The sequence below is a fragment of the Rhodamnia argentea genome, chromosome 2 (assembly GCF_020921035.1).
Source record: "Rhodamnia argentea isolate NSW1041297 chromosome 2, ASM2092103v1, whole genome shotgun sequence".
NCBI lineage: Eukaryota > Viridiplantae > Streptophyta > Magnoliopsida > Myrtales > Myrtaceae > Rhodamnia > Rhodamnia argentea.
Window position 1 is genome coordinate 34,000,854 of NC_063151.1, and position 23,637 is coordinate 34,024,490.

Below are 23,637 nucleotides of genomic sequence, written 5' to 3' on the forward strand. Positions count from 1 at the left end.
GCACAGATCCAGTGAAAATTTTCTACTTAACCAGTTGGGAGGATGCGACATACAATGTTCCAAAAACTATTCTAACAGAAATTCACAGGTTTGAAATATCTATTCACAGAAGTAGAAAGCCTCACCTAGAATGAGAGGTAATGGAGGAATTTGATGTCGCTTTGATCTCCCCTCCCAGATGTTACGAGAAATAAGCCATTGATTCACACTCTTGAGTCAGTTCATTGCAAATTGCTCTCACTCTGAGAATGGAAGAACATAGCCCTATGTAAATTTCATGCCATAAGTTTCTTGCCCTTATTTGTACTGGGAAATGCCAGCAGAAACAAGTCACCCAGCTTTTGAACGATAGAATTTTCCGTCGAGAGGACCATCCATCTGATGCTACTTTTGGTTCACTCAGATGTTTTCCCGGAGGGATGCTACTTTTGGTTCACTCAGATGAATTCTCTCCGGGAAAACGTAAGGAAACAGATTCTACCTATCAGAGTAATTCAGCAGTTTCAAATACTTTCCAATGATTCCAATTGTGAACAAATGCTAAAGGCGCACAGAGTTAGGGTATCTATGGAAGTTAGGCACGAGACAACCTTATTTGAATAGGAACTAATCTATACGGTCGTTCACAAGAGACAACCATTGTATATAGCAAAAGAATACAGCAAAAAGATTATCAACAATCTTCAATAAAAACACATTTCTCCGGCCTGTACAAGTTTACTATACAAAATCAATGTGGCAAAGCTTCTTTTCACGTCCAATTGCACCAATTTCCCCCCTTCAAAGTGTCCAAAAGGGTTTAACTTGAGACATATATTACTTATTATACTAGCTATGCTCTATCACCGAGTACAGGAATGGCTCATTGTCCTAAATGTCATGCAGCTTCCAGCTACTACAACCATTTAGAAAGAATAACCTTCTTCAAGACATTGTGTTCTGATATCTTGCATCAAATGTTGAAGTACAGTGGGTTTACTAGTAACAATAGCATCGACATGCTCATACAACATCTTCTGCATGGAATCCAAATCATCGACGGTCCATGCGTATACCTTCTTCTTTCCCCTATAAATAAACCAAAAATTTCAGAATTTACAATTTTTACCTTAGACAATAAAGCTGTCGACACCGTTGCACCATCCTCTATATTTCAGGAGGTTAAGGAGCAATTTGAGAAGTCCCCTCCCAAAGAACCCAAAGAAACAAAGAAATCAATTCTAGGTTTATGAAGTAAATTACCTGTGAAGAGTTCTCATAAGCCTTTCATCAATCAAAGGATGGAAAACACCAACTACTCCAGCTCCTTTCACCCTCAAGAGATTACTTCTTAGTCCAGTGGATGGATCTTTCATGACAATGTAGCCTACCTACAAAGTAATCAAGTAGCCATTGACTACCAAAAGCACAAATGAAAAGAATATTTACCACTCTAGCATAATAAGGAAACATTCCCTCATAGCAGCCAACAAATTTTTTACTGGTCCAACCATATAATCTAGCTCAATAAGTCCTACGCATTTAGATAGAGCAAACGTTATCAGGTACCCTTCCCACATGCAATGATGGCAGGGGCTAAAACTACCCACAGATGTAAACAGTATACTTAGTTTGATTTGTACATCTTTTTATGAGAGAAAACCGAACTCAGCACAAGTCTAGTCATCAAGGAGATTTAGCCCAAAAAGTTGACACCATGGGAAAGTCAATAGGATTAGTGTAATTCTGACGGAGTTCACCCGCTCAACATTAAACCATGTTTACAAAACGATGAAACAAAGACGATTTAGAAAATTAGCGTATACACCATCTCGAAAAATTGTCTCCGACTGCTATAAGAAAAACCATCTCTTAATATCTTATTCCAAACTTTTTAATGCTACAAGACTATCCTGAAACCTGAAGCAAAGAAAGAAGTGAGAAGTTCTTACCGTCAAATTTGATGACAGTTTAATTACTTCTCTGACTAGATCATCATTTTTAGCCCACAAGAGGCAATTGTTGCATTCCGTCATCTCAACCTGAAACTCAAAAGGTGTGTGATTCATTACTCCTAGAGGTCATATGTTTTAACAATGATTTCACTGCCAATCTCTTGATTGTCACTCACAAACTCATATCAAGCCTTCATGGTAAATTCCACATGCATTTCTTAGCAATTCCACTAGGTGAAATATCATTCAAACTCACGGGAAACAGGAAATTCAGTAGAAGCTGTACGAAAACTGCACATGGAACAGGAGAATCAATTATTTTGACTCACTGCAGATCACCTTAATGTGTCATTAGTGGAACAAATGACAGACAGGTTCAGAAAGGAGCTTGCAATTGAGTACCTCAAGGCATTCCTAATCCAGGTTTTAGTGACTTCACGAACTTTCCATGTAGATTCATATGCTTCAGAGAGGAACATGCAAAATGCAACTAAGTGGCACAGCAAGAAACTTCTGTAACAGGTAAGCAACACAAATCTTGTTACTCTCTCTAATCTAGTTTACAATATCTTATTACTTACGGTTGAGATGTGGTTTTTTACACCTAAATTTTGGAAGTTAGTAGCTAAAGGCATTGATATGATTAATCGAAGTCTTCAATGGTGTTTACAATTGCTTCTCGACCAGATTTAGAAAGTCATCAGAATTTATCATCTTCCTCCTTTCATGGTGAAATTCTTAAACTCTGATTTTTCTTCTTTCATGAGGTTACATATCCTGGAATTTCCAATTTATCAGATACTTCAAAGAAATTACAAGGGACCCCCGTTGTATGGAAATTACACAAAAATCATGTCAAGAGAATGATATATCTGCCCATTAAACTTGACAATGTATCAATTTTTTTTATATTTCTTGCATGAAGGACATGCGAACTACTCTGCATGCATGTGGACAAAGTCCAAGCCCAATAAGTACAAAAGTACAGTGTGAAACCTTTTTGATACGATTTGGAGGGTGTATAGTAATATAACCAGAATCGCAACATAATTTTTCCCATCTTCTGCTAAAGAAATGGAGAATTTTGAAATTGTTAACTGCCTGCCTTATTAAGGTGGAAGAGTAAGCTCCTACATTATCTGGTACAGGTCTTTACTGTCATGTGTCAGGAGACCTAAGAGGTCACTTGTCTGATGAACGTGGTCTGTTCATAACAACAAATTTGAGCCTTATAAAAAAGCGCTCTTTATATATCCGGATTCTGCTCATATCCTTGGTCTTGTCATAGGTCCATTATATGGAATCTCACAAAAATGACATTTGTGATCACACATATTTGGAGTATTTGCTTGCGGAAAGCTATTGACAGTTTTGGAATATTGTTGCTTCATCACACAGATCTGTTCTATTTTTAGTGATCAAGAGAAAAATATTTCCTGAATGTTTTCTGGAAATAATCTCCACCAAAGAAAGAATCAATATGGTCAACCCAAATATATGCAATCTATCTATTTTTGGAGAGAGAGAGAGAGAGAGAGAGAGGAACCAATAGGCACTCACAGCAGAAAGGATATCTTTTGCTAGTCCACTCTCATATGCTGGAGGGCCAACTTTGGCGTCGAGAATCACCTGCCGAACTGATCTTGATACTGACTATTGAATCATCAGGAGCACAGCGAAAACCCATCAAAAGGAGAAATATAGCAAAAAGACTATAGAAAATGATAATGCATCAAAATCAGATTCAGAGGTCTGCATATAGGTAAGATACCTTCAAAGCTTCCGCAGCAGTGAGAACTTTGCTATCAGCAAACTTCAGTGAAGACTGATGGGTACTCTCAAGTTCTTTTATCTGCAACAAGAAGCTAGAATAGAATCTCAATCAGAATTTAACTAGAAGCCTCCCACTGTAAGACACTCCTTCAGGAGATAAAAGGCCAATTCTTTGGACGTAGCGAACTTATGCATTCTCAATCCTCCCAAAATAAGCTCCCTGTTGAGAATTTGTGTCCATAATTAGACATTTTAAAGGAATACCAATTAGATGGCTGCCTATGATTGCCACATCTAAATTTTCCAATGTAATATCAGGCCTGTTTGGTTCAGCTTTGGAAAAATGTCCTTGGGAAAATGCAAATACCTTTGAGCTAAAGGGAATTTTTGAAATGCAAGTAGTGTTTGGTAAAGTGTATTTTAAAAACACATTGGAAAACAATTTTGACATAAATGCCGTTTGGTAAAAAATACACTTTGTAAAGTATTTTTGCTATCGGACAAAAAAGGGTATTTTAACTAATTTTTTTTAAAAAAACTTTTAAACTATTTGCACAGGCCAACCGCCGCCTTCGGCCGACAGCAACCAGATCTAGCCTCCAGCCAACTGCTGCGAAAATGCGAAGCGACGTGGCACCGCCGGTCAGCAACACCATCTGCGCACTCCTGCCCTCTCCGCCGCATCCCGCGTGAGCCCGAACAGGGCGTCCACTATAAGGCACGCAATCGGCGCATCATGGGATGACACTCCTCTCGAGCGTTCCTCAAAGGGAGCAGTGCACTTGGCATTGAGGAGTGCAATCAAGAGGACAATGTCCGACGTGGAGGCCTCTGATTGGCCAAGGCCATCGCCGATGGAGCAAAAGGCAAAGTGGGGATGCGAGGACAGATCGGGGAGCGTTCAAGTCGGTGTGCAAGACGGTGATGGAGAAGCCTCGGTTGTGGAGGATCTAAGCCAATTGGAGCATTGGCTTGATGTGGACCTGGAACGGCATAGGGAAGAGGACGAGACGGCAGTTGTTTCTTTGGTTTTGGTCACAGACTCACAGTCACACACTAGAAAGCTTGTAGCTTTTGATTGAATTTGACTCGAGATTGGTGACACAAAGAAACAGAGATTGATGCAAGCACTAGGTTTTTGCAGATTTTGAGGATATTTTCGGAATTATGAAAGTTGAGGGGGGGCAAAATTGAAAGAAAAAAAATTGTAGTTGCATTTCGGAAATGCAACTTTTCAAAGTACCTCCGGAGCTACTTTGGATTAAAAGCCTTTAGGGGCCTCTTCGGGAAATTTAATTTGCATTTCCCCAAAGTTGAGCAAAAAACGAACCAAATACTATTTGCATTTGACTTTAGAGCCCCAAAGCCCCTTTCAAATACTTCACTAAATAGGCCCATCGTCCTATTGGAACTATCTTAGGTCATGCACATTTGCAAATAATATAAGTCTTTAAAGCTGAAAATGAAATCATCATCCCCAAACGCCACGCCAACCCCCCCCACAGGGCACCCCCAACCCCAGCACCCCAAATGTCATTAAAACTTAGGAATTTCTGCTTCTTGATGCTATTGTTGTTTTTATGGATGTTGAGGTAACGATATGCTGTTTGAACCATGTAGATGTTTTTCAGAAGAATTTTTTTGACAAAAACTTGATGAACTGAGAATGAACCTCTCTACTAGAAAAGTACGTTGGACAAGGGAACAGTCTTCCCTGTTAGAAGAGAACAGACTCATTATGATGCGAAAAGATTAGGAGGTCTAACATACGGTTTACGTCGACAAATTTACTTAGAGTAAGAATGTATTGGTATTTTCTCAGAGTACTTTGGACATTGTGTATGCAATCCATATTTTGTATTTTAAATGTTTAATTTAAGTATCTTTGCATGCCAAAAGCAACCATCTGACTCAACCACACTGACCTCTTTAATGCTGAAGTGACCGACTCTGGAAGTTCTATCACCAGATATCCGATGCAGATCCCTGTCATTGAAACTTAAAAATTAGGATTCTCTCTTGCTTCGTTCAACGTAGATTGCCAACCTAGGATACCCCAATTGTAAAGACATTACAAGATCAATCTTCTAATTAAACTTATCAATTTATTTCAACCAGTATAAAGTCTTGCTTTCCACATGCGTAACTCAACACAATTTCTCAAAGCAGGTAGCATTTTGTCCTAAATAGAAAAGCTTGTGCTTTTAATCGGGTACAGCTAGGTCTACAAAATGTGTATGGTTGACATCATCTCAATGATGTAGCAATAGATGAGGTTCGCTGTTCACAGAAAGCAAGAATTCTAATATATTCAAGGCGTTTAGCATACTACTAGTTCACATACAGGAAATTTGTAGGTGAAAAAGTACAGCAAGTATAAATGGTATTAAACACAAAAAGAACAATTATTAACCTTCTACTATTAGTCTTTCATTTATGCTTCCCTTTTCTCTCACCCCCCAAACAACAAATTCCTAGATGTCCTTGGTAATACACATTTAAGAAATTGAGACAACTTCAGACACGTGGCAGTAGCAAAAGAGTGGAATTTGCGTCCGAAGCTCACATATCCCCTTCAAAGAAAATATATGCATATTACTCAGGAAAAAAAAAAATCTATTTCCAGGAAACTACTGCATCCAATCCTGCTAAAATCACCAACGCTACCTAGCATGCCACCAAAGTCTATATAAAACCCCTAATCATGCATTACATATATGTCAATAACCAATTTCCATTCAAATTAAATTATGTTTAACCCAGATAACCGCAAAATGGGGCATCATGAGCAAAACTGATGAACCTTTTCATTTAAAGAAGAAGAAAGAGAAAAGTCAGAGTTCAAGGCTATGACATGATAGCATTGTGAGAAGTACACAAATGAAGAGCTCAATCACATAAAAAGGTATCTGAAAAGAGAAGTTATAAAAGTAGTCAAGTATTGAATTATTTCCTTGAAAATGTCGATTACTTGTGGCAGAATCAGGGTTGAAGCAGTGAAATGTTGCATAAGAAACAACATAGCTAATTTACCTGTCGTGTAGAGCAAGCAACACACCATCTGAAGACCGAGAAACATCAATCTCAATGCAGTCTACCTGGGAACGAAGAGCATCTTGATATGCAGCCATCTGCAGAACAACAGAAAGAAAAAATAACTCATCGATTCTAACTTTCAAACATTGACAAAGTGATGCCGAGGAGGCCTTATTTGGATGTATCCATCAACCAAAGGCCTTATTTGGATTTATCCATGAAACCAAATGATTTTGTTACTCTCTTATCATGGTCGCATATCCCATGAAGAGGAAAAGGGCTTGGTTCCTCTGCAGTCTCCTTTCCTATACCAAACTTTTGTTGGTTGAGTCGCTTGCCTTAACTAGAGCCTTGCGCCATTTATAATAAAACCTCTTGACACATTTGATTTTCCCACCCAGTCTCAACAAACATCTTCATTAAACAATCTATAAAGAGATGGATGCTCACTGTGTTGGCGAAGGCCTTAGACAAGTCACCACCATGAGCGCACACAAGAGGTGGACTGTTCAGCCAACTGCACTTCTTTAATTGTGCCTGCATGATGTTAGGAAATTTGCTAATATAGGCAGCAGGCTAGACTATATTAACCTCAATACAATCATGAGCAAGACTTACATTTGACCTCTACAAAAAAATCATACTGCATTGCACGTACAATCTCACTCAAAAAGATGCAAGTCAGAAGATGATGATTAAATGTCATAATCTGGAACCTGATGAATCAAACTATTTGATGGATTAGGAACTAGTTAGGTAACCAACCGAGGAAATATCACAATTTCCAATGCACTGATTGTCCTTGTGATATACACAATCTAAAACTTTCTCGTTAAGCACGTCTACCAAGTACTCCAGGGGCATTTGTTAAAAGACCGTCATTTGATATGTGGCAACTCTCACATCATCATTAAGGTAGCTTCCATACAACACCCAGGAAAATTTGGGTTTGGAGTAACTGAATTCAGGCCAATGCAACAGGAGCGAACCCTCATCACTCTTTCATAGTCAAGAACACCATTTATCACACAACACCACCATCATGAATGAGTACAACTAAGCTTTTGCGAGCATGGGAAACAGAAAGAGGAGGCACTAGGCAGGGCACAGCCAATTGACCGACCAAAAGGCCACATAACATAGAGATAATTACCGGAGATGAAACGCCAGTGCAGACATTTTCTCAAGTGCAAATCTTTTGCTTCATCCTAGACAGAAAAACTACTTTCTTGTAGCACCGGAACACGGTACAGAAGAAATGAGAACATGGGTCGACGCATTAAGCCAAAATTTCCTACCTTTGCTCCGAAATCAATGTCTGGCGAAAAATATATGCACGCACGGAGAACAAAGAAACAAAACGCAAGTTCAACTCTTTCTGGGCATGTAATGCGAGGTGAGGACCGAGATGAGACCTGACGGAAGGTCCTGAGTCGGAAGTGGAAGAAGATGGGAGGGAGGAGAGCGATGAGGGCAAGGCAAATGATAAGGATGCGAAACTGTCTTCGCCATGAATGTCTCGTCAGTCTTAAGGGAAATCGATGCCATCCAACGCCTAGCTCTCGCTCTCGCCTCCTTCCCAAGATCGCCATGGGTAGAGATCTCCGGGAGAAGAAAAGGATTGTCTTCTCTTTTCCCACCCTTTTTTCTTGGCATGTATGGCGTACACCAGAAAGCTCGCGTCGCGTCCCCGCAAGTTGTTTGTTGCCGGCAAGGCAACTGTTGATTGGGAATGAAGCTTTTAGCGTCTGTGGGGGTTGAGGAAGGAGACTGAGCGACTGCTTTTGACTATTGACTCGTATAATTTGCCCATTACAAATCTTTAGGTATCATGTCATGCCCAGAGAAAATCTTTTCACATAAATCACTATTGAGATGCAAAGCCACTTAAATTGAATTAATTCGCAATACTAAAAAAAAAAATTATTTTCGCCGGTAAGTTACCCATAACTCTACATTACAACTCCAATGAATCGATACGAAATAATTTACATAATGTTGTGACTGTATAACATGTATTTTCAACCAAATTCAATATATATATATATATATGTGTTGCATAGATAATTAGAACACGTTACAAGTTCGGCTAGACCAAAAAAGAAACAAATATCAAAAAAATGAGGGAAATAAAATGCTCGAAATCAAGTTGATTTAAATTTGCTCAAATTGCTTGTGGACCTAATAAAATAATGAAGAAACACATTATTCACATATGCAAATATCCATGATTCTCTCTCAATTTCATTGCACTTCAAAGCAGAGATCGAGCTTGAGTTCGAGCTTCCATGGAGTCAAGTGAATGGGTCATCTCATCGTCGCTATAATTCCATAAAAACACTCTTCTGGAGCTTGATTACTATTATCGGTAGGAACCTCAATGATTTAGCGTAAGATGCGAGAGAGATCATCAGTCACTGACCACAATTTCTGTTAGAAGCACGCAGCTGAAGACCGATAACTTCACTCAATAAGATTCACAAAAAAAATCCTAAATCGGAACATGTCAATATATTAAGTTGAATTAACTTATAGACCAATCGGATATATTAGCTGCTAAACCCAAATATATTCTCCCATATAACTTCCCTAACACAACGCTGCATCTCAACTGACTCCTCATTTTATGAAAGCAAGCCAGAGATCTCTCCTCCTCCTAGAACAATGCTTCACCATGACCCAGATGAAGCAAATTCAGTCTCACCTCGCCGTTTCCGGCACCCTCCTCGACCCTTACGCCGCCGGAAGAATCGTCGCCTTCTGCGCCGTCCGCGACTTCTCGTACGCCCACAGGTTCTTTCAGCATCTCCCTCATTTGTGTCGAACTGCCTTCGTCTGCAACACCATGATCAAAGCTCTCGTGGATGAAAAGGAACACGAGTCTGCTCTGGCTCTGTACAAGAGAATGGTGACGGATTATGGCTTCTTGCCCAACAACTACACGCTCTCGTTCTTGCTCACTGCTTGCACTCAGCTCGGCGATGTCTGCTCGGGCTCTATTTACCACTGCCAAGCCATCAGGCTGGGATGGGAATCCTATGACTTTGTGCAGAATGGATTGATCCATCTGTACGTCACTTGCAATGTTCTTGAATCAGCTCGCAGAATTTTTGACGCGAGTGTGAACCGAGACGTGGTTACCTGGACTGCTCTCATTAATGGGTGTGTGAAGTCTGACCAAGTCGAAGTCGCGCGCAATCTATTCGACGAAATGCCGGACAAGAATGCTGTTTCTTGGAGCGCGATGATCAATGGGTACGTGCAGGCTGGCCTGTTTAGGGAGGCTTTAGAGCTTTTCAACGCCATGCAGACTCTTTCCGGGCTTCGTCCGAGTCATGCAGGGGTTGTGGGCGCGCTAACCGCCTGTGCCTTCCTTGGTGCTTTGGATCAGGGAAGGTGGATACACGCGTACGTGGACAGGACAAAGATGAAGCTAGATAGGATATTGGGCACTGCGCTTATCGACATGTACTCAAAATGTGGTTGCGTCGACGCAGCTCGTCGTGTTTTTGAGGAGATGGAGGAGAGAGATGTGTTTGCCTTTACTTCCTTGATTTCATGCCTGGCGAATCACGGTCACAGCAAGGATGCAATTGAGTTGTTCGGGCGGATGCTGACTGAAGGAGTCGCGCCTAATGAAGTTACTTTCATATGCGTGCTGAGCTCTTGCAGTCGGATGGGTATGGTCGACCACGGTTTGGAAATATTCAGGAGTATGAGCAAGGAATACGGGATCGAGCCGGGAGTTCAGCATTACGGGTGTTTGGTGGATCTATTAGGTCGAGCCGGGATGCTGGAAGAGGCGAAGCAGGTAGTGAGAGGAATGCCGATGGAGCCCGACTCTTATGTTCTCGGGGCATTGCTCAACGGATGCAGAGTTCATGGTGATGTGGAGTTGGGAAGAGAATTGGTGGAAAGCATAATTCAGAGGAAGCTCGACCACGGCGGAGTTCATGTTTTGCTTTCTAATATGTATGCCTCGACAAGCCAGTGGGACGACGTTGTGAAAGTGAGGAAAGGGATGGAGGAGAACAGGGTTAAGAAGGTGCCTGGCTGTAGTTCGATCGAAGTGAATGGCGAGGTCCGCGAGTTCGTTGTGGGAGACCGGTCCGTTGCGCTCGTTGAAGAGGTCGTACCATTGTTATGTTGGATTGAGAAGCATTTGAAGTCCCTTCGCCTGGAGGAGGAGGGCGGCGCGGGAGTTGCTGAAAATTGTTTCTTTTAACATGTGTGCCTCGGGTGCATAAATTCAACAAGAGTAGAGCCCAGGCGATGGATTTTGCCATTCTATTTCCTTTCATTTTGTGCATATTGGCGACATCGCTCTCCATGTATATCGCCACCGTTGCTTAAATTCAACTAAACTGATCTATCTCCATTTGGATATTTCTTTGGGTAAAACGTATTGTTAGTCCTCCAAGTTTAAGACCCAGAATTGGAGGGTCCCTAACGTTTTCCCTGCGACAAAACTAGCCTATATCAAGAGTTTTTTTCTAATGTGATCCGAGTCAATTTGGGCTATGTAAACTAAAGGGTACAGTCTTCTTGTGTGTCATGAATAAATCCATATAGCACCCAGAAAATGCCAAGTGCCTTATTCCCAGCTATTGGTAGCATAAGTATAACAGATTCAAGCTATGATTGCCTTCATGGAACAAGTTACCTAAGATTCGAGCTGCTCGGTGAAAGTGAAACCAACGGGACTACTTCACAATGGAAAGAATTATCCTGGCAACGCAGCACGCTTTTTGCTAGTCTTGCGGCCGCAGGTTTAAGAAACAAGCTTTTCATTGGATCGTGCTAGTAGGGAGGACATAAAGCACCGGGCATCAATGACAAGGCAGAAATCTTTTAATTCAACTAGTTAGGCAACTATATGACAGAATTTGCTAGTTTTACGCATTACATGTTTAAGACAGAGCTAGCACCAAGTATGAACGCCTAGCTTTACAGAACCGAAAGCATTAACGACAGTTCCATTGAGATAATTTTATGGCACTGAACTCGTTATCAGTAAAACTTATCAGGTAAAAAAGCAAAAACAAATTATACCGAGCGAACTTGCATTCTATTTCAAATGGGAGAACATAACCATAAGCAGTGAGGTAATTATAGAGCGCAAGACCCCAACGTAGACATACCCACCAGAAGTTCTTAGGGGGCAGACCGAAACTCATACTTCATTGCAGTAGCCTAAAAGAAATTCCATCTAATATATTCTCGGGATGATAAACTTGAGTGCTACTGCGTTCCACACAAGAAGCAATTTCAAAAATAGGGTCACTCAAAATGACCATACTCTTCCTGGCCCCAATCCCTACAACTTCTTAAAGGTTCTGAAGTAGCTTCTGGTGAATGACGACAGATGATGTGATCGGGTCTTCACACTCAGCTTTAACAAAACGGCATAGATAGCATGGCGTATTGTCGATACTTTTGCACAAGCAGTAAAGAAAACCAAACCACAAGCGGGCTGAAGATCCATCCAGGATGTAGCATAACCTATTCTAAACCAGCTTTTCTCATTCTCCACAAAAGACCGTGTACTTCCCAAATTTCCAATTGTCAACCACGATTTAACTCAGAAGGTCCCACTAAAACATGGCTTCATTATGATCCCCGGATCACTATATTTAGTGCTAGGGAAAACAAGATATTTATCATATAATCTCCACCCTCTTTGACTCACAACGAGGCATATGAACAAATGATAAACTGAGGTTATCTAGTTGACATACAGTCATACTCCTGTGAAACACCGAAATATTACGCTACATTGGACTTTGAAATTGTAGAACTCCAGCTTTAAATCTCCCGGGATTGATTCCCTGAGGATGGTACATTACTACATTACCTAACAAACATCGCCATAACATAACACCCATGCACCATTTCTCATAAGGGAGGGAAAAACTTTGGTTACAACTATCTAAAACTCTGATGGGAACTTGGAAACTGTTCTAACTGGTTTCCAGATTGGTTGCACAAGGCAAAAAACCAATGATATGACTAAATCATAATCTGGAAGTTCCAACTTACATACCTTACTCCTTAAGCTCTATGAAGTCCAATATCCTAATAATTTTCAGAAACCCTCTTTCTCTTTACCATTCCTAGAAGCTCTCCCAGAACTAAAAGCTCAAGATCTGGGGGCAATAGTACCACCGTGAAGCAATAAGATCTCTGTTGATCCTCATTATCATCTAACACTTGACATTCTTTTTTTTGAAGTTCGAACGAGAACCCCCATCAATATACAAAGCCCTATCAGCAAGTTAGCCATCTTGAGCCAACAGATTCTCAGATTTACAATGACACCATTTGGCTAACATACCCAAGACCATCCAGGTAAGACTTAAACTGAACCAAGTGTGCCACTATGCAGCCAAGAGTCCCAACACTGCACTATTAAATGAAGCTTGATCGTTGTGAGTAAGCTTCGTCTTTTTACACTACTAAATAGGAGAAAATCAAAAGAAATTAGGAGGGGCAAGCACACCAAGATGGTCAAGGACGAGAAACCAGGAAGTAAGTCGAATGCCTCCTCAGACTATAAACTTGAACAAAAAAAACATGGACAAAACAGGTACCAATGAACAAGAGCAGGGTTTCATTAATGTCAATAGGATGACCACTCTCAAAACCGGCGTCGCAAGTATAGAGAGCAGGATCCACAGAGGAGGGTAAATCATCAAATCCACCTCAGAGAGGAAGTAATGTATAATCCTAACATGAAAGGACCCAATTGATTTCTTACAAAGCCCTGTAAGATAATGAGAAATGAATAGCATCAAACAGGAGTAATCAAACAAATAAGCCACGTCAAGAAGAGATCTAAAACGCAACTGATGCTTTAACTTAATTGCAGGCTAGATTAAGACCCGAAGTTGGGCGATTAAGTTAGGGACAGATATCTAAAAACAAAGTGATAGTCTTCGCGAGTAAAGCATCAATCATCCAGAATACACGCACGGAACTTACACAATAGAAAAGACAAGAGTACTCCACACAAATTATTTAAACGATTGTATGTGACTGTTCATACAGCACCTACAGGCTTTAGGCTTTGGTTGGGTCTGGGAAGGCATCTGCAGCAGGAATTTTGACATAACCCATCTTCTTAGGGCTCGCATCCTCATCATCGGACTCCTCCTGGAAATCATCGCCGCGGTGGCTAGCGACAAGAGACCAAACCAGGTACATGGTGGCTGCGGTTAGGGCACCGCATCCGACGCCGAAGAGCAAGGCGACGACGACGCTGAGGATGTCCACCGTTCGGTCTCGCAGAGAGCTCAGATCAAAGAATCCCAGGGGCACCGACCGCTGCTGCCGCTTCGGAAGCTGTGGATACTGCGGGCGCGGCATCCCCAGCTCGCGGGAAGGGAAGACGCGGCGATCGAAGAAGAGGAAGGCCGGCTTGCGATCGAATTGGCGATTGGAGGCATCGAAGATCGTGATGATCTCCTCCGACGAGGAAGAGGCCGAATCGAACGAAGAGGGGTCGGGCTTCGCGAAATCGATAACCGGGAAAGGGCGGTCGCGGTGGCCGAGGAAGGCGGGTTTTCCAGTGAAGGAGAAGGAGTAGGCGATGAGGAGGGTCTTGCAAGGCCTGGCGTCGACGGAGAGAGAGAGGAGACCCGATTGGAGGGCGATCGTGAACAACAGCAAGGGGAGGGAGGCACGGCCGATCGCGGCGGACGCCATGGAAGACGAGGTGGACGAGGACGGAGGAGTGGAATTGTCCAAAGTCAACAAGTCAAAGCGAACGAGGAACCACCGATTTCCGGATCCTTTTCCGAAGCTTATATCCTTGTATATAAAAGAGGCAAAAGCAAGGTATTTTGTGTACTATTTACTTTTCTCAATTAAATAAAATAAACATCTTTTTGAAACTTCTTGAAAATTATTTGAGAAACATTGCCCAAACCTTCCCTCTACAGTCCATACATCTTCGTCATCTCGCTCGAGTTTGATTAAACCCCAAAATAATGTAATCAAGTCGTAAAAAGTACGAATTTCGGGCCCAATAAAGTTAGATTAGAGTCAAACACCGATTTTCTTATTTTAGTTTTGATAAAATCGAACCTAGACTATCGAATCATGAGATGGAATCGCCAAACTCGGTTTTTGACACATAACAGCTTGATTGCATAATTGATTAATGAAATTATACTAATTGCTTCTTGTTAGGAGTGGAATTATGAACAGCATAAATGTAGATTTTTTCCCTCATGGCGAGCAGCATTAGAGTAATAAATATTTAAATGGGTAGGACTTTTTTCGACGACCTAATTGACAAAATCACACATTGATTGCCAATGAGACGTTGGTTGAGTTGGTGAGATTCCCGAACCTTAAACAGTTAAACCGATGAAGTCTCAAGTTCGAATCTCCTCGACCGCGTCCCGAGGGACTTGACCGGTGGCATTGGCACTCATAGCCCCACCACCCCGAGGAATAGTCCATTTACCAAAAAAAAATCACACATTGATTGGCCAAATTCACCCATGAGTACTAACCAGGGACCTCCCTCTGTCTTATACCTGAACTAAAACTGATTATGGACTTGGCGGGCCTAGGCTCTCCCGGGACCGCCTCTCAAGTCACGTTGGCTGGAGGGGCACTTTTGGGTTACAAAGCCCATCTAACCCCCCCGGTCCAGTTGCTGGCCGACCCGGCCCGCAATTTGGCTAGGCTATATGGCTCTACTTTTTTATCATCTCTAATTCGTACCCCTCCATTTTGCTCTACCTTTTGTGCCCTTGAATTTTTTATTTTTTGGTCGAAGTGCACTTGAATTGAACCAAAAGTCAAATTAGAAAGATGTAGAAATCTTCAATAGCTTTCAATGAGGGGTCATTCATCTTTGAACCGGTCGTTTTACCTAAATCTTGAATAATTCTTTTGCTTCTATGTTGTCGAGATTCGGAAAAAACCCCATTTTTTTTATATGGTTTGACTTTTGACATATACATGTCTATCTATCTATCTCTGTATACGTGTGTGTGTGTGTGCGCGCAAGTGTCAACAGCTTTTTTTCTTTTATCTTATGACTCTGCTGGTGAGATCTCCATGTGCAGATGGCAACTATCTTTTTACCATCTCTTGGCTATCCATGAAAAAGAATGAAAGGATAGGTTTTTTTTTCCCAAGAGTTCTTTGAGAGAGCGGTGAGAGTGTAGAACGGGCGAGCTCGATCGGAAAAGCCAAAAAAAATTTCTCGATTGAACATTTTCGAGCACGTTCTAGGCACAAGAAATTGCACCCGCATGATAAAGTTCACCGAACAAATCGCATGGATCTCGTTGCTATTGTGAAACCCTTCGAGCTTCGAACGACTTTTTTTTTTTTTTTTCGGTCAAAGCATGTAACGACTTGGGAAGTATGAAATTTGCGGCGTAGTTTCGAGCCCTAACAATGACCTGCCTACAAGATCACACCATCGAAAATTCCACCAAAATCAAAAGTACCCAATACATTCTTAGGTCCTACAGACTACATATTTAAAGAAGGTTGATCAGAAATAGTGTGATGGGGGACGAACAAACCCTTCATTGAAGAGTTGCACCGGGAAGTAGCGTTTAGTGATTGAATTGAATGATGTACAATAGCTGAATAGAGGGAGGGCCTCGAGATGGACGGTGGCGAAACCGATATGTGGCTGAATGGAGAGTCTTGAGACTGGAAGTAGTGAGTCGCAAAGAGTGAAGTGAAGAATTGAAGATGAAGGAGATGGTCATGCGGGAGACCTGGACAGTGAGGTTGAGCAAGACAAGCGACGTTTTTAATTATAAATGGGTCGACTGCGTTATAAATGGGTTTATTGCGAATTCATCTATAATTCACTTATTTTGGTCTCTTTATTTTGTAAAACGGACTCATTTGTTGTGGCTTTTTTATTTTGTAGACCCATTATGTTGGCCGTGAAATTTAGTATGCATATTGAATTATTAAACTAATTTTGGATCTATTTTGATAGGTCTAGAAATTGAGCCCACCCACGTCACTTTGTGCCTCTCTCTCTCCCTTTGTTGTCCTTTCTTCATAATTTTTTTTTTCTCAATCTCCTATTTTCCCTTCCCTTTAAATATAAAATAGAAATTAAAATACATTATTCAAAACATGTACCGAGACGTGTTTATAATCCACGTGATTTAGGGAAAATTTCAAAAAAAGGCCTAAAGTCCTCTCAAATAAGGGCTTGAAGTGATCATTGTTTAAATAAGTACTTGCAATGCCTTCTTTGTCTCAAATAAGGACACGAAGTGGACATTATTTCAAATAAAAGCCTGAAGTGGTCATACTAGTCTAAAAAAAGGGCCCGACTCACCATGGATTAGGGGCATTTTTGTCATTTTATTTTTTTTGTATTTTTTTTATTAAAAAAAGAAGAAGGAGATACAGGCGGGAGAGGGCTTCCCTCTTGCCCGTGGCCGCTGCCCCAACACCGATGGGGCGGCTAACAATGGCCGTCGGGGTCGTCGGCAACCCCACCAACCGGATAGGAGGGCCTGGTGGCCCTCGCCGGAAATGGGAGAGTGTCGGCAACCCTCGCCCACGCCGATCGGTGCCTAGGTTTGACTTAGGGCCGCAGCCTGTCCCCGGACACGGGCGAGGATCGTGGCCCTCTCTTATCTGCGGCGAGGGCCACTAGGCCCTCCCCTTTGGTCGGCGAGGTCGCCAACCCTCGCCAAGGCGCCAACGACCTCGATAGCCATTGTTGTCGCTCCATCGGCATTGGGGTGACGGCCAACCCTCCCGCCTATGTCTCTCCTTTATTTTTTTACTTTAACATTTTTATTTTTAATTTATTTTAATTAAAAATTAGATTAAAAATTTTTTTTGACGAAAATGTTCTTGATTGGCCGGAAATTTTTGGCCGGCCGACGAGGTCAGGCTCTTAGTTGAGACAATTATGGCCATTTTAAGCCCTTATTTGAGACGAAAAAGGCACTTTAGGCTCTTATTTAAAATCACGACCACTTCAAACCCTTATTTGAGAAAATGAGAAGACTTGATGCGCTTGTTTGAAATTTTCCCCTTGATTTATTTAGTGGTGAGGAAAATCGAATGTTTTTATAGTTTATGAGGGTTGGAAAATTTTGTTTTAGCTTCGCTTGATAGAATGTGATGAATGATATCATGTTGTGATTCTTAACTCTCTAGTAACGTTGGCATAAGTTAGCCATATTATTTCTTAACACAAGTTATGCGGTGTACCAATGAATTTAGCTACAATAGTCTATATTGCATACGACAAAATATTAGGTGACCGTACAATAGAAGTTAAAATAAATGCGGACCTTAGATCCGGTGGAGTCCATGTGGTCTTGTGGAGCCAACCATTTTAAATAGTCCAAAGACGTTATAGTATACGTATACATTCACCTAACAATTGACTTCACATGTGCCGATTTCAAAAATCAAATATCTTAATAAAGTACAATAAATTTAAGATTTTTTAGATAATTTTTTTCTAAAAATAAAAAGTAAAGATGACAGTTGCCTGGAATCGTTGGAATGATGATAAGATTGCATGGCAAAGCATAAATTTAACTGAGAATTGAGACAAAATTTTGCAATAATCTAATCCGAGAGGGGTGAGATATAAAAATCTATTGGAAATATCATAAACTTCAGGATATAAATACTTATAAAATGCGTGGAGCCCCGGAGTCAACACCCATATTAGCTCTAACTGAACTTATATTTTTCCTAATATGACAAGAAGTTCATCGCAGGAAGGCATACCCAGTTTATGAAAGGAAGCTGTTAACATTATAGTCTGACAAGACGATCAGTTATTTATGGCTACACGATCTCTCAATCAATAAGTACTATATGTAAGTACAAGCCAGAGCTGGTGGCTATTGTCATATCTGTAATTTTCCACTTGGCAAGGAGCCCCGATTGCAAAGAAATCAAGTGTATTCGCCAATTTGTTTTAGTATGAAGAGCAATTTTTTTGCGAGTTTTAAAGGAAACCCCGACGGAAGTTAATGTTTATTTATCTATTATAGTTTTACTCTAAGATTACTTATTAATTTTATCGAGTCATCAGTGTAATTTGTCCTTAAATTAAGAAATTTAATGAAGGCAGAAATTAATTTCAAGGCAAAACAGTGCAGCATTTCTTAAAAACCTTCGAGACAGATTATTCTATCTCAACTGCAAAGAAGCGCGGTGGGGGCGTCAAACATAAATGCGTACTTATTGTTGACCTAAACATAGGATCATTTGTACGTACATGGTACGGGATATTGAATCAATGTCGTACGCTAAACCAAACTGAAGTTTTTCTCATAATGGCCGAGCAACTGGACGAGTTGAATGTGCATACATATATTTCAAAAAGTATGCATTTTCGCTAACCGCAGCTAACATGGGAGCGGGAAACACCAATGCTCGCTAAAATCTAGTTTCAAAGCCTACATGCGTTCGGGACGAAGTATAGAATGCCCTTGTTGATTAGGAGAATGATGTAGAACGTAAAATGGGCAATTGTGCGTTAATTGTCTACTTTGGTGAATCCTATAGTGATATAAAGTGATCTCCCATGTTTATTTACGAGATTGCCGTTAATTACTCTGACTAAAATCTATTTAGGCCGCGTTTGATCGTTCGGATTTGAATTGGGATATGATAAAATAAGGTAGGATTATAAATCCTTCAAATATCCTCCGAATTGTAGAAAATCCAATCACGTATTTGGTGCAATTCACGGTAAGATTAAATTTTTCGAGAACCTCACTTGCTCGGGCGATATCCAAATCTCACCATCCCTCCGATTCGTCTTCTTCACCGTTTCACCAGATCATCTCCATCTCCATCGTCACACCGTTAGTCCCCGTTCGACTTCACCGTATCAAAGGCGAAATAGGAAGAACTCAAAAGGGGATTTGGATCCTTCGAAAATTGCAAGAATCGACACCAGATGGAAAGGGCAAACAACAAAAAAACAAATCCCGAACTCTAAAGTCTCCCGAAACAACTGTCCTTTGCCCATAAATTTAATTGTCGACGTCGACCAAACGCAGCTTTATGGATTTTGTATGTCGGGGTTATTACTCTGATCGATGTAATTGTCTCGTTGGCCACAAGAAAATGCCCACCCCCCCAAACCTGCAACTCCTGTCCAGTCTTCAATGGTTCCATAGCTCAACGTCAACGTAAGGACCCTCCGTGGTAAAACAACAAAACGGCATCTTTTCCCCTACATAAAAATAGAGACCGACAAAGAAGAAGACGAAGAATATAGCTCGAGTGGTCTGATGTCAACACCATGACCGAGAGGGACGACGCAACAGTAACTCCCCATCGCCGAGAACTACTACTTGTTGTTGATAGACATTAGACACAAAGCTCGAACGATCTGATTACAGGGTATGTCTGATTATGGGACTCGGACCTTTGACTGATACTTGACTCCGGTAGATTCACCCGGAAAGCTCGTTGACCCTTTTCACATGCGACTGATTCGGGCGGAGGACGAGGACGACCCCATCTGCTTCGCCATCTCTCTCAGCAGGTACTTCTGGATCTTGCCCGTCGAGGTCTTGGGCAGCTCCTCCTTGAACACCACCGTCTTGGGCACCATGTAGTGCGGCATCCTGCTCCGGCAATACTCCACGATCTCCTTCTCCGTCGGCGGCGTCGTCTGCCCCGTATTGGGCTTGAGGCTCACGAACGCGCACGGCGTCTCCCCCCAGAACTCGTCTGGCCTTGCCACCACCGCCGCCTCGTTCACCGCCGGGTGCCCGTACAGCACCGACTCCACCTCCACGCTGCTCAGGTTCTCCCCGCCGCTGATGATCACGTCCTTCGACCGGTCCCTGATCTCCAGGTACCCGTCCGGGTGCATCACCCCGACATCTCCCGTGTAGAACCACCCGCCCCGCATGCACTTGGCGGTTCCCTCCGGGTCCTTGAGGTAACCCAGCATCACGCATCCACCCCGGAGGACGATCTCGCCGAGCGTCGACCCGTCCCGCCTCACCGGGGCGCCCGAACCCGGGTCCACGACCTCCACCTCCGTCATCGCCACCGTCCGGACACCCTGCCTTGCCTTGAGCCGCGCCCGCTCCCCCGCCGGCAGGCGGTTCCACTGCGGCTTCCATGCGCAGGACACCGCGAGCCCACCCGTCTCGGTGAGCCCGTACCCGTGGCTGACCTCGAACCCGAGGGACTCAGTCCGGAACAGCACCGCCGCGGGCGGTGGGGCTCCGGCAGTGAGGATCTTGACCGGGTGCGTGAGCGGCTCGGCATCGGAGCCGGAGCCGGAGGACAACATGTTGAGCACCACGGGGGCGCCGCACATGTGGGTCACGCTGTGCCTCCGGATGAGGTGGTAGATGGTGGCGGCGTCAAACTTGCGGAGGCAGATGCTGGTGCCGCCCACGGCGGCGAGCCCCCAAGGGAAGCTCCACCCGTTGGCGTGGAACATCGGGAGGGTCCAGAGGTAGACAGGCTGCTTCGGGACGGCCCAATCCACGAGCGTATCGACGGTGATCGTGAAGATTCCACGATGGCAGTGGACCACGCCCTTAGGCGACGATGTCGTCCCCGAGGTGTAATTGAGTATCATCGGGTCCCACTCGCTTGCAGGTCGGTTCCACTCGAAATCGGGATTGCCTCTCTCGACCAGGCTCTCGTAAGTGCACCAGAAACCAGCGTTTCCCGACGACGAGGTCAGCGGACTACCCAGTTCGTCGACGGCATCAGGGTCGGCGATGAGGACAAGGAGAGGGCGATCGGAGCTCGGGGGAAACATGGAGAGGGCCTCGAGGACGAGGGCGCCAGACTGGGGGTCGACGAAGATGAGCTTGGAACCGCCGTGACGGAGTAGGACGGAGACGGTGCGGGCGTCGAGGCGGGGGTTGATGTTGTTGAGGACGGCGCCGCACATGGGGACGGCGAAGTGGAGCTCGTACATGGCGGGGACATTGGGGGCCACGACGGAGACCACGTGGCCCCTGCCGATGCCGCCGGAAGCGAGCGACGAGGTCACCCGGAGGCAACGGCTGTGGGTCTGCGACCACGTGTAGGTGGTGTCGTTGTAGATGACAGAGGGGCAGTCGCCGTAGACGGTGGCCGCTCTTTCGAGGAAGCCGAGCGGGGTCAACGGCGATGAGTTCGGAGGGCTGGGCTTCAGCTCGTCCATGGCTACAGTACAGTCTCTCTATCTCTCTCTCTCTCTCTCTCTCTCTCTCTCTACAGTCAACGTTGTCACTGGTCTGAGTGGTCTCCTTCGTCGATATTTATCTGTACATACCTCCAATGAAGATGGATGGAGGTGCCACGTTTGGTGGAGGATAAAGCAGTTTTGGCAGTATTCAAAAAAAAAAGAAAAAAAGAAAAAGGAAAATGATCACTCGCCAGACGAGAGTGGCTCTTTTTCTGCACTCAGTTTTTTGGTTTTTTCCTGTGATACCATAACCAAAAGATGCCTTTCCTAATTGGATCGATTTAATTTAAGAGAGCGGCATAGGCAATCTCTTAATTTTGACTAAGCATGCAATGTGATATCTGAAATTTTAATTTATTCAATGCGATTTCTGAATTTTACCTCACTATACAATGTGGTCCCTCAATTTTTAATTCGTTCGGTATTATCCCTGCATTTTTGGTAATATCGAGGCCACATTGCACAATTTGGCTAAATTTTAAAGATCATTTATGTCATTTTTCTTGAATTCAACTGCCCAAATAGTGGGCGAGAAAGGCGACCGGCCAAATGGACTGAATTAGCCAAAAAAAAAAAAAAAACTCATAGCCGAACCGATATAGTTGCAATATAGTTCGGACTTTTTTGGTAATTCTCCCAATAGTGGGCATCCAAGACCCGCGTTCATAGGGGTGAGCAAAAAAGACCGCCCGAATAGGGACCGATGGTCCGGTTCCCGATTTTAGAGGGATCCGGCCCGGTTCCCGATTCCTAAAATTGGAACCGGTGGCCGGGCCGTCCAATTCCCGATTTCAAGGGCCAGGATTGGACCGCATCGCCCGGATCGGATCGGTTTTTTTTTATTATATTTTTAAAAGTAAACCTAATGTTTGCTTGTTTAGGCTTGAGTTTGCTTTGCTTCACATCGGGCGCAGACCTCTTTTCTTACCTCTCTAGTCTCCACTTCTCTCGCGACTCGCAAGTCCTAGTAGCCGATCCTATCTACGTGCCTCACCCTAGGAGCCCGACCGCTCGGCCTTCATCTCTCATGCGTGCGTATGCCTCTGTTCGATGCCTCCGGCGTTGCTCAACTCGCTCAATCCCGTCTCACGCATGCGCCTCTCACTCGGCTCGATCAATCCCTCTTGCCCGCGTCGCGTTCCTCTTGCTCGACGCCTCTCGCTCAAGATCTCGGCTCGAGTCTAAACTCTCGCCTCCCTCTCTCGCTTTGTTTTAGGCGATTGTGGCCGCAATCGCGTCTCGTCAAGGTAAATGTTCAATGTTTTTTTTTTTTCTTGGCCTTTGTTGAGATTTTAACGTTATAGATGCATAATTTTTTGACGAACACGGGTTCCTTGGAATCGCTCGAGAATTGGAACGGACCGATGGTTCGGTCCGGTTCCCGATTTCGAGGATGGTCGGTCCGATCCGCAATTTCGAAAAATGGGAACCGGGACCACCTATCCGATTCCCGATTTTTTATGGGAACCGGACTCAATGGGGAACCGCTCACCCCTACTCGTTCACATTGAGCCGACATCATATTGTAAAGGTACAAAAAGCTGTTCGTGTGATTAACTTATAAGATAATTGATGTGATAATCCGTAGGCACGTATTTAAAATGAGTTGTTGTCCCTGACCTTCATTGCTTGTGTTTATCTAGAAAAATGCTTCATTTGACATTACTCCATGTGGAATTTGGACCGGTGCTATCTTCGTTAAAAATGAAA

General features: G+C 43.2%; 4 protein-coding genes across 5 annotated transcripts; 1 reads left to right on the forward strand and 3 right to left on the reverse strand.

Annotated features, from left to right (window-relative positions):
* Positions 1-484: 484 nt before the first annotated feature.
* On the reverse strand, positions 485-8,465 carry LOC115738581 (glycerophosphodiester phosphodiesterase GDPD4). 2 transcript variants are annotated; one of them, XM_030671227.2, is made up of 9 exons: positions 8,159-8,465; positions 7,194-7,280; positions 6,741-6,838; positions 5,633-5,693; positions 3,706-3,786; positions 3,495-3,587; positions 1,932-2,021; positions 1,243-1,370; positions 485-1,068 (listed from the first exon to the last, which is right to left on the reverse strand). In XM_030671227.2, the coding sequence occupies exons 1-9, from the start codon at positions 8,333-8,335 to the stop codon at positions 906-908; spliced, it is 978 nt and encodes a 325-aa protein (XP_030527087.1). In that variant the 5' UTR covers positions 8,336-8,465; the 3' UTR covers positions 485-905. The 2 variants fall into 2 exon arrangements, with proteins under 2 accessions (XP_030527087.1, XP_048131019.1); XM_048275062.1 differs by lacking the exon at positions 8,159-8,465 and adding an exon at positions 6,944-7,093 and having other exon boundaries at positions 6,741-6,913.
* LOC115738545 (2-methylpropanoate--CoA ligase CCL4-like) lies at positions 5,251-21,983 on the reverse strand. Its single transcript, XM_030671166.2, has 3 exons — positions 20,124-21,983; positions 19,143-19,151; positions 5,251-5,260 (listed from the first exon to the last, which is right to left on the reverse strand). Exon 1 carries the CDS (start codon positions 21,901-21,903, stop codon positions 20,206-20,208), a length of 1,698 nt encoding a protein of 565 aa, XP_030527026.1. The 5' UTR covers positions 21,904-21,983; the 3' UTR covers positions 5,251-5,260; positions 19,143-19,151; positions 20,124-20,205.
* LOC115738552 (pentatricopeptide repeat-containing protein At5g66520-like) lies at positions 9,352-11,144 on the forward strand. The gene has a single exon (XM_048275061.1). It carries the CDS (start codon positions 9,370-9,372, stop codon positions 10,966-10,968), a length of 1,599 nt encoding a protein of 532 aa, XP_048131018.1. The 5' UTR covers positions 9,352-9,369; the 3' UTR covers positions 10,969-11,144.
* Positions 13,596-14,546, reverse strand: LOC115738597. The gene has a single exon (XM_030671252.2). It carries the CDS (start codon positions 14,445-14,447, stop codon positions 13,803-13,805), a length of 645 nt encoding a protein of 214 aa, XP_030527112.1. The 5' UTR covers positions 14,448-14,546; the 3' UTR covers positions 13,596-13,802.
* Positions 21,984-23,637: the final 1,654 nt, after the last annotated feature.